Raw genomic sequence first — 11,791 nt, forward strand, 5'->3', positions numbered from 1 at the left:
AAAATCCCGATATGAAAAAACACGATTTTTCAACCGCAGAGGCTGTGATTACACTTCTGTGACGTGACACGCGAGAGTAAAGAGGTGTGTTCGACTTGAAGATCGGTGTATGACATCAAAGTGCGGCGAGAGAAAGCATAAGACGCCGCCCGCTCTCTTATAGCTCTCGCAGTATTTGATGACACACAGCGATCGGTCCAGCTGCGCTGCTTCAAGCCGAACACATCTAAGCAGTCTTCAGAGGAAGCATCAAGTTGGCACGCTATGTTGCCAAGTCTGCGGTCTTATGCAGAATTGACAAGCTACATGTAAATGATATCCTTTGTTGTATTTTCCTGTCAAAATAACGGAGTTGCTTTGGAATTCTTCAGCTTTTAAGAACTGCCGGGTTTTCCGGTAGTGGGCGGGACTAATGCGCAAACGGCAATCTCATTGGCTGGCGCTCACCTATATCCTCCCTGTTGTGATTTCAGCGAATCCGTTCGACCGAACGCAGACAACCTGATTAATATTCATGAACCCAGCAGCTAAATAATCCTTAGTGCGTTTTATATTGTTCTTAGTGGTAGAATTCGTATTAGTTTTATCTTATCAGTATTATTTGTAGCCCCCCCCCCCCCCTTTTTTTAATAGAAACACTAAATGACAAACAATATAAGCACCACCACCAGACCCAAGTTCAGTCAACATGACAAATATGCATTCATACATGATTATTCTAAATTACTAAAGTTCTATCATCATTTAATGCTAAATTATCATAATATCATATGTTTGACTGACTGATGCTAAGTGAGTTATTAAAAAAAAACATTTTCCAAACATAAACTTTATATATACTTATATACGCACACACATACATATATATATACACATACACATATATATATCAGATAATTAATATTAGTCTGGTGAGTAAACTAAAAAAAAAAATGACAAGCCAGTGGAGATTCTATTGCCAAGTAGAGGGTTGATAATATTTACAATAATTAATTGAATTTGATAGGTGCCTCACATTGTCCCACAGAAACATTCAAATAGTGTAGATTAGTGTACAATGTTTTATAATAATCATTTATTCTATTTAGTGACCATTTCATTCATTTAACATTTAAAATTGGGGGCATCCAAGTTATTTGACACATTTGAACATTTAAAAAAAAAAAAAGTAACAATAGTTACTTTCCCTGGTAATTAGTTTCTTTTATAATGATGCAACTCAGTTACTGTTTGTGAGAAGTAACTAGCAATATAACTAATTACTTTTTTAAAGTAACGTGCCCAACACTGAATACTATACAATGATTTATTACTTGTTTTTGTTGAATAATACAGAATATAAAAAGCTTAAAAAAAAAATAAATAAATAAAAATCACCTATTAAATCGCAATATTGGTTAATTTTTTTTTTTTTCGCAATTAGATTATTTTCCTAAATCGTTCAGCCCTAGATATAACTGACTTAAAACCATTTTTTAGCTGCAGAAAATACTAGTGTTCTAATCATTTTGGCCAGCACTGTATACCCACACACAGAAATACACTGAATATAATCTAAATACATAAGATGTAGTGTTCTTCAGTCTGCTGAGAGGAGAGCATAGTGTAGTGTAGTTCAGTGTATGGATGCGCAGTATACCGGTACTGGAAAAGAGATATCGCCATCGATAATGGTGTAGCTTGTCAGTGAACTACGGCTCCGTGTATTAAATGCCGCTGCATTTGAAAAGAGGTGATGGAGATTTAGCGCTAATCAAGGAACCGGCTTTACTGACGAGATGTACATGCATATCGCATGCGATATATCGCCCAGCCCTAAAGCAAATCTCTCCCGCGACCTGCCAAAATACAGACAGCACATCACATGTCCCACCAGAGACAGTAATATACTGGATCACTGTTACACAACAATAAAGGATGCATATCACTCTGTTCCACGAGCAGCTTTAGAACTCTCTGATCACTGTTTGGTTCATCTCATACCGACCTACAGGCAGAAACTTAAATCTGCTATACCTGTATTAAGATCTGTTAAACGATGGACTAATGAAACAGAGCGGGTTTTACAAGCCTGTTTCTCTCTCACGGATTGGAGTGTTTTTGAAGCTGCTGCACATGATCTGGACGAGCTCACAGAGACTGTAACATCTTATATCAGTTTCTGTGAGGATATGTGCATTCCTACCAGGACTCATCTATTCTACAACAACGACAAACCATGGTTCACTGCCAAACTCAGACAGCTCCGTCAGGCCAAAGAAGATGCTCACAGAAAGGGGGATAAAGTCTTGTATAAACAGGCCAAATACACACTGGAGAAGGAGATCAGAGTGGCAAAGAGGAATTATTCTGACAAGCTCAGGAACAAATTCTCTTCCAGTGATTCTACTTCAGTGTGGAAAGGTATGAAAGATATCACCAGTTACAAGACACCATCCCCCATAGGGCTGTGCGATTTGGGGAAAATATCTAATTGCGATTTTTTTGACAGATATTGTGATTTGATTCCTTTTTTTGTTAGGCATTTTTCCAATAGGAATTACTGTTGTTCTATTGGTTGCCACTTGCTAGATTTCATCCCACCAATAAAATGCATCAAATACCAGTAGACACCATTATAGTTTACATTAAAACCAACACAATTCCCATTATAACCCTTACATCCATTACATTTTCTATTGTGTTTTGGGAGGGGTCTACGGTTGTTGTTTTTTTCTGCAGGGAAGATGATAATGGTATTACTACATTTACAGAATTACTGAATTTCACAGGAAAGATGTGTTTATTTTTATATAAATAAAGAACTGTATTTCTTTAGTCAATTATTAAAGTATTACATGTTACACGGGCTGATTTATTTGTTTTTAAGTATTTGGGATTTTAAGAACAAGTGGGAAAAGTGCTGAATGTTTCATTTCATCCAAATGAAATTGGCGAGCCAAGCGCGAGTTGACACAGGATGTGCGCGTGCGTCAGGCCTAGGGCTGGGTATCGTTCAAAAATGTTCGATACCGGTACCGATACCGATACCTTGAGTTCGATACCGGTTCCTGAACGATACTTTTTTCGATACCAGTTTTATGAAATCAGTTTTAATAAGATTACATTATCTCAAAAAAATATTTTTTAATGTTGATATTTATACAGACTCAAAGCCTCATCTCCTGAGCCACTGCACAAAGGAACAAAATATATCCAACACAATAAATAAATAATTTTAATAAAGCTCAAATAGTTTTCAGTTTACACATCTGTTAGGCTACGTTTACATGAGTGCGTGTTCATTTTAAAACACATCATCATTTCTAGGTTGTTAAAGACTTCAAGAAATTTTAAATCTTCATCCACTTTCATAAGTGGGTGTTTTATTTTCTTTTACCATATGTTTGTTGTTATTAAATTCTGGTGTAGTATGTCTAATTATTTGAATGCATAAAAACAACTTAGTTTATTTAAATTTATTCTTAAAATAGCCTAATGGAAGGTTTTATTTTTCCTCAGAAATTCTGTGTTCTGTATCTGGTTTTCAAATGAAGACATAAACATTAATTTAATTTCTTTAAATTATTGAAAATCAAAGTTTATTTATTTTGGCAAACAAAGGGGGTTTGCTATTAAAATAAAAAAATGGAATAACTGTTGTGTGATAATTTCTAAAAAAAAAAAATGATAATAGTTTTAATTTTAATAGTAGCCTAGTAGTAGCAGTATGTACTGTCCGCAATATTTCTGCCGCAGTGTCTTCCAAGTGAAACCGAACTTTTATTTTGACAGGTTTCCGGGAATACCTTTACAGTTCTGTGTGTATATGATATGAAGTTAGTTTTACTCAAATCAAACGGTAAAATGCTCATTAATTGACTCTCACAGCAGTTCTGGAGATGTTGTTCATGTGTTTATGTCCTCATTTAGTGAGGCGGCAGACGCTCAAATCACCGCGAGGCACGAGCGTCACGCGAGCTTCAGTCTGTGTATAGTAAACAAACCGCGCGACATAGAGAGCAGACTGCTCCGTGCGCATTTGTAACGCTCTCGCGGAGGTCAAACACTGATCTATCAGCGCCGCTTCTAGTCAAACACACCTAGTGCTGCAGGATTATTGGCTCACTGACGGTGATGAGATTAACCCCTTAGGTATCGAAATTTGGTACCGAACGACAAGACGTTTTTCGATACTCGGTGGTATCGAGGCAATTCGGTCGGTGCCTAAAAAGTATCGAACCCGATACCCAGCCCTAGTCAGGCCTCATCCATATTGCCAGATGCGCTCGTGAGAGACTTGCGGAGAATAACCGGGCGCGAGACCGTGAGTATAAAACAGCATTATGAGACAGGCTGCGTGTAAACGGCTCGTCTGTGAGCGGAGCGAGTATGAGAAGCATTCAGAGACACGGGCTGTGTGTGCGGTCTTCTGAATTAGCGAACATGCATTATAAACTTATTTCAAATTAATCTGTTGGGAGATAAAATGTGTAAGATAATGTTCATGTAGCCTACTAATAAAAACATCTAAAAATGTATATTTTATTCTCCAGTACTGAAAGCAGAACCGATAAGGGAACTCTTGATATGCGTTGTGACGCATGAAGTTACATACGCTTTTTCTTTAGTTTTAATTTGCCTAACTATCCACCTTTTTAAATGGTGGGCGTTTACGCAGTTGGCTAGAGCATTGCTGATCGGGGAGAACGGAGGTCGGCTCACTCTATTGGTTAATAAGACTGTCACTCAAGGCTGGCAGTCATACATATGCTCTGGAACGGAGTTATATCGCGTCTACGTCGCAGGCTTTGCGATTAGGAAATCGCAACATCTCAAATCGTCATTGCGATTTGATTTCGATAAATCACACAACCCTAATCCCCCAGCACTCTGGAGAATCAACAACTGGCAGACGACCTGAATGAGTTCTACTGCAGGTTTGAAAAACACCATTCACACCTCCTGCAACCCCCCTCTCCCCCACACCTGCAATTCAGTGTAGTATAGCTCAGTATAGTGTAGTGTAGTGTAGTGTAGTAGTGCAGCTCTGACACACCTCTCCCAGCAGCTCCACGTGCAGGTCTTTGAGCACCACGGCTCCGTCCATCAGCTCCTCTTTCTCCAGCAGCAGCATGAAGAGTCGGCCCTCCATGTCTCCCAGCAGGTACCGCGAGCCGTTCGGATCCACGCGGTTATGACACACGATGGTGCTTTGCTGTGATGTTCAAAACACACTTTATACAGAGTACATGATAATACAAACGACAGCTAGAAACGGAGGACATCTCTTTTCTCTTATCTATTTATTATGTGGTGAGCTTGCTGTGACATGTGAACTAATAAAGTCAATCAATCAATCAGCAGATGTGTTCACCTTGATCGTTGGAGGAGCGATGGCTAAGTATTTGTCTCCGTTGTGATAAGTGATGGATTCCTGTCCAATGATTATAGCTCCTCCAAACGGCTCTGGGACTGAACATATGAGAACAAACAACACGTCACACCAATGACTCAAAGCAGCATGTCTATAACGCTCAGTCAACTTCATGAACATGAATCACAACAGTTAAGCTTGGGTGAACAAAGCCTGCAAGAATTAATTTAATGAACAATTAAATAAAAGTGTAATAGGCATGATCTGTTATGACAGAGTTAAGCAGAAGAGCTTTAAAATGGTATTTGAATAATTTTGGGCTGTAAAAATCCTTTTAACATAAACGATTCAAAAGAGTCATTTATACTTGTTAATGATTCCCTGGTTGATTAACAAATCAGAAAACACGGTTTACTTTACGATCAGATCAGATTTGTTTGTTGAAATGCATTTTTACAAGAAATACTCATGCTGCCAATTTTAGCTTAAAAAAGATGCTGCAGGTGGAGAACATTTACAAAGTTTACACGCTTAAACTCTGCGAACATGATTTATAATACCAGGCCTATCCTGTTTAGCATGTTTGTTCCAGTGCAAGTTATTATACAGTATTTTTAATGACAGGTTTCAGCTTGAGCAGCCCTAGTTCCACAGATCCGTCTGTAAGCGTCACCTCACCTGGAATGACCATCGATGCTTCAGCTTCCACATTCTCCTGCTTCCAGGGTCCTTTGTTGAACTCCTTCTCCCTGAGAGAAACCTCGTATGTTTTGACGTGCCGACCCTGAGGATCCTGGACACACACACACACACACACACACACACGGCCGCATGAGCAGACGGGAGACTCGCTCTCAAACAGCGCAGAACCGAGCAGGAACATCCAATGTGGAAAACACAGACGGATCCAGTTATAAAAACGGAATTTACAGTTTAATGCGGAATGTCACAGAATTCGTCAAAGTTGAATTAATTAAAAGCAGGTCATTACACTTCAATCAAATGACGATATGGACTAGTATTTGTAAATATAATAAAAAGAGTTTTTAAATACGAATCATGCAACTCTGAGTGTTTCTTTGTGAATGAATGGCACAGATGCGCAGGTTTGTTTACTACACACTGAAGCGTGCGACGCTTGCATGATTTCAGCATCTGCCGTCTCACTATATGAGTACATGATCTCTAGAACTGATCTGAGAGTCACTTCATGAGCAATTCCCAGTTTCTTGTGAGAAACTATCGTCATATCATATGCAGCGGGTAAAATAAGTATTGAACACGTCACCATTTTTCCGCTAACTTTTGGCGGTAACAACCCAAGTAATCCCTATATACAAAGAAAATACCTATACCTGATATATGAAGCAGACGGTGGGCGCCTGGCAGCCGTACAGGAACTGGACGTCTATGACCTGCAGCTCCTCCAGACGGATGTTGAAGGCTTTGAGCTCGCGGTTATCGCGGTCCAGAGGGATGACCTTGAACAGCCCGTCGTACAGCCGCAAGCCAATCATACGACACTCCGGATCCACGATCCCGATGATCCCGGTCTCAGACGGACGGCCGATCCGATCCTGACACAGATGCAGGGGTCAGACGAGGCGTATGATGCAGTGTGTTTGGACAGGTGTGTGCTTCACGGGCGTACCTGCACGTTTCCGTGAGCGCGCGTGATGATGTCAATGCTGTCTCCGTTCTGCTTGTACTCCAGGATACAGGCGTTGTATTTAGCAGTCAAAATGAACAGAAGATCTTTGCTCTCACCCTTCACATAAAGCAAACAGACAGCTTTTAATTACATTACGCAAATCAGATGTCTGTTTGTCCAAGTGTTGACATGCTATAATGCAGAAATCTGCGTGAATAACTCAAGTGCTCTCACAGAAACAGCATCGATCGACACGTGTCTCTCACACTAGACCCTAATGGTGTTTCTGCACTGATACTAAGGATATCAGATATTTATCATAATTATTGTATTAACGCTGACAATATCCAATAAGTCACTTTGCAAAATGCAAAACAAAAACACACCTTAATAGTGCACACTTTCACTGCCACCTACTGGAGGTTGTAGTTTCATATTTAAAGTTTCATTAAAAAACAACCTTATTTCTGCAATTGTAATGTGGCATTAATGCATTTACACTGCATTAATCTGTGTAGACATCTAAATACTGCTTTAGATGCAGCTTCTGCAGTGCAAAGTTAGAGAAAAAAGATCTTATGATAAAACACCCTTGGAGTTCATTCCTGTCTCTGCTGTACTGACCAGTGCAAAGAAAACAAAGAATATGAGTCTCCCTCCACGACAGGACAAAACCAGCACGAATATCAGCACAAAAACACTCAACAAAACACTGACAAAATCCCAGAAAAGTATCAGTGCCTTTGTTTTGTCTCAAGATGCACATCAGTAATGGTGTGTTTATAGAAATTACTCAAATGTCCTAATTGGCCCCGTCTGTGAAAGCAGGCCTATATTTGCAGACACTGAGAGCGAGTGGAGATCTGCTGCTCAGATCCTCTGGATGTGTCCAGAAGCTCAGTCCTCACACACCTTGGGTCTGAAGAGCTCCATGACCGCGATCTTGCCGTACATGCCGACCTCCTTGACCGGCCGCAGACCCTCAGCAGTGACCACATAGATCTCCAGACGAGTGTTCTTAGCGATCAGCAGGTTCAGATCCTCCGCAGATGTGAAGTGACCTGCAGGCAGACAACAGCACCGACATCAACACTACACACACCTAGCTGCTCTAATGCTAATCAGTGTCCTCACTCGTGCTAGTGCTAGTCTCATGCTAATCCAGTCACAACAACAGAGTCCTCACTCGTGTGTTTATGACTGAAGTGCATATAGCTGCCACACAGGTGTGTTTACCTGCAGCTGTGTGTCGATATCATCTTTACTTTCTTCGACAGCATCGTGTGTGTCTGAACTCGAGCAGATCTAAGAAACTAAAGTTTGTCTCATATTCACTAACGCCTCGCAGACACGCCAACGGACCCATTTCAGTTAAAAGCACGCAGAAGCACCGTGAAGTCGGTCGGTCGGTGTTACAGACACACGCTGGATCTAAACGGATTTTTCTGGTCTCTGGTCGAGGATCGGTGTTTATCCGCGGAGGCCTGAAGCGCGGGAGATAAACAACACTCACCCGTGACGCAGGCGTTCACCGCCGTGGGCTTCTGCGCCGTCACCACGTAGTTGTAGGACATGGCGTTCACTTAAATCACACGAACAGCCAGAAATGAGGAGAAATGGTGTTTAGAGCGAGATATGTTGCATGAATCCGCTGAAGAGCGCTCGGATCAGGATCAGCAGCAGCAGCAGCGCAGCGTCAGTGTGTCTGAGCGAGACAGCGCCGCCTGCGGTCCGGAGGAAGCACTGCTCTACTACACTGCGCTCGACTCGACGATCAAAATGTTACCCGAGCTGATGATGGATGGACTGGTTTTTAGGGTTCTTATTTTATTTTTTTTCGTTTTTGTCTGTCTGTTTACTATAAGAGATTATATATTGAGTATATGCTATGGCAAGCCGTTTTAGCATTTAATCTATAAGCCGTATTATTTTCATACTAGTAAAGGTAAGCCCCGTTCACACCAACGAGAACTATAAAGATATAAAATATAAAGATATAAAGATATCGATATTAGCGTCCACACCAGCGAACTAAGCGCACGCACGCCTGCCACTTTAAGATTCAAGAGTTTTATTCGTCACACACACAATTATACAGAATATAACCAGCAGTGAAGGTCAGGTCAGGTCCGCTCCAAGGACAGTACAATTATAAAGAATACAAATATTAAGAAAAATAAAAGATAAAACAATATAATAATAAAATAAAATAAAAGATTAAAAAATATAAATATAAATGTGCAGGTCAGTATGTTGTTGACATAGTAATATAACACAGGGGCCTAGAATTAGGCGGGGACGTGTCCCTACCAATATCAGCCACTACCAAACTGTCCCTAGCAATAATATGATCAAATAATTAAATATAGGTATATGTTTTCATAATTTCAGACGCATCTGAGACGTCATATCATTGATATTACCTAACAAGTTAACGTAAATAGGTTAGAAATCTGCGCGCTCTCAAGGACTAATGCATGATGTCACGCCGGACTAGAAGCGCAGCCGTGTTTAGAACAGCAGTCTAAACCCGTTCATATAAAAGCCCACTTCAGGAACGAACTAAAGTTGCATCGATGAGTTTGAAGTGGTGTTTGTTTGACAAAACAGAGCAAACGGAAAGAGAAAGCGTACGAATAGAAAGACACACGTTGTGCGGAAAGATACACAACATCTTTCAGCCTAGGATAAAGTCATGAACATCAACAATAATTTGGGACAAATATAATGTGATTTTATTTATTTACATATTTTTATTTTGTTAAACTATGTAAGTGGCACCTGAGTCTTTTACTTTAAATTAATGTTGTTCAACTGAATGTCCAAATCAAACTGTTAGCTGAAATACCCCAAAAATAAAGCACAACACTGATATAAGCGCGTGCAGTTTATCTGTCAATCAGATGGGCACGAGTTTCCTTACTACAGCAACAGCAGAGTATTCTTTCAGAATCATCCTGGCTCCAATTCAATTAATATTCAAATAAAGTGATGTGTGATTAAAGGGATAGTTCACCCACAAATGAAAATTCTGTCATCATTAATTCAAGTACTTCCAAACCTGTATGAGAGCAGACCCTGAGATGCGCTCAGCTAAGCGCACAGCTCTCTGTAGTGCTTTGCAGTCCTGATTGGAGCTGTTTCCATACCACACTGAGATGCACTGAGTCAATTTGGATGTGTGTTTGGATGTGTGTAGTCCAAGTCAGGTTCTCGGAGATGTTCCAAGTCAGATGTTCCAAGTTTCCAAGTCAGGTTCTCTTTAACCCCTGAACTGTCACCCCCCTTTTTGAAAATAGACTTGAAAGTGCACTATTTAAAGTTAAATTGTTATAATTCATGAATGCTTTTGAATAAAGACCTAAGGTTGGTCTCTTTTTAAAGAAGACAATCAGCAGATTATTGCAGAAGTGAAATCATTTAAAATAAAGTAAAATAAAGTTATAAAAGTTTAAATTTACTGTAAATAAATTTGACAAATTTCTGTAAATTCTCCTGCTCATTATAGCAGGATGTATTCTGATTGGCTGTCAATGTTTGTATCGAGCTGGAAAAAAATAGTTTTAAAAGTGATTCCAACAATATCGTTTCTCTGTGCCTTTATCGTTATACAATCCGAATTCCGGAAATGTTGGGACGTTTTTTTAAATTTGAATAAAATTAAAACTAAAAGACTTTCAAATCACACGAGCCAATATTTTATTCACAATAGAACATAGATAACTCAACAAATGTTAAAACAGAGAAATGTTACACTTTTATCCACTAAATGAGCTCATTTCAAATTTGATGCCTGCTACAGGTCTAAGAAAAGTTGGCACGGGGGCAACAAAGGGCTGAAAAAGCAAGACATTTTGAAAAGATTCAGCTGGGAGAACATCTAGCAACTAATTAAGTTAATTGACATCAGGTCTGTAACATGATTAGCTATAAAAGGGATGTCTTAGAGAGGCAGAGTCTCTCAGAAGTAAAGATGGGCAGAGGCTCTCCAATCTGTGAAAGAGTGCATTAAAAGATTGTGGAATACTTTAAAAACAACGTTCCTCAACGTCAAATCGCAAAGGCTTTGCCAATCTCATCATCTACAGTGCATAACATCATCAACAGATTCAGAGAAACTGGAGAAATCTCTGTGCGTAAGGGACAAGGCCGGAGACCTTTGTTGGATGCCCGTGGTCTTCAGGCCCTCAGACGACACTGCATCACTCATCGGCATGATTCTGTCATTGACATTACTAAATGGGCCCAGGAATACTTCCAGAAACCACTGTCAGTAAACACAATCCGCTGTGTCATCTGCAGATGCCAACTAAAGCTCTATCATGCAAAAAGGAAGCCATATGTGAACATGGTCCAGAAGCGCCGTCGTGTCCTGTGGGCCAAGGCTCATTTAAAATGGACTGTTTCAAAGTGGAAAAGTGTTCTATGGTCAGACGGACACCGTGTCCTCCGGGCTAAAGAGGAGGGAGACCTTCCAGCGTGTTATCAGCGTTCAGTTCAAAAGCCAGCATCTCTGATGGTGTGGGGGTGCATAAGTGCATACGGTATGGGCAGCTTGCATGTTTTGGAAGGCATTATGAATGCTGAAAGGTATATAAAGGTTTTAGAGCCACACATGCTCCCCTCCAGATGACGTATATTTCAGCAGGACAATCCAAAACCACATACTGCAGCTATTACAACAGCATGGCTTCGTAGTAGAAGAGTCCAGGAGCTGAATTGGTCTGCCTGCAGTCCAGATCTTTCACCTATAGAGAACGTTTGAAGCATCATTAAACGACAAA

The 11,791-nt window shown here is 40.2% G+C and overlaps 1 protein-coding gene across 1 annotated transcript in view; it reads right to left on the bottom strand.

The window, feature by feature from the left end:
• ddb1 (damage-specific DNA binding protein 1) overlaps positions 1-8,726 on the bottom strand; it is a 31,196-nt gene extending 22,470 nt beyond the window's left edge. Inside the window, exons 1-7 of the mRNA XM_079446923.1 lie at positions 8,521-8,726; positions 7,920-8,068; positions 7,008-7,124; positions 6,712-6,933; positions 6,035-6,149; positions 5,357-5,454; positions 5,039-5,197 (exon numbers count right to left, since the gene is read on the bottom strand). Of these exons, the coding sequence (XP_079303049.1) occupies positions 5,039-5,197; positions 5,357-5,454; positions 6,035-6,149; positions 6,712-6,933; positions 7,008-7,124; positions 7,920-8,068; positions 8,521-8,581 (921 nt within the window). The 5' untranslated portion in view covers positions 8,582-8,726. The remainder of the gene's footprint in view (positions 1-5,038; positions 5,198-5,356; positions 5,455-6,034; positions 6,150-6,711; positions 6,934-7,007; positions 7,125-7,919; positions 8,069-8,520) is intronic.
• Between the last annotated feature and the right edge of the window lie 3,065 nt (positions 8,727-11,791).

This window comes from Barbus barbus (assembly GCF_936440315.1).
Source record: "Barbus barbus genome assembly, chromosome: 22".
NCBI lineage: Eukaryota > Metazoa > Chordata > Actinopteri > Cypriniformes > Cyprinidae > Barbus > Barbus barbus.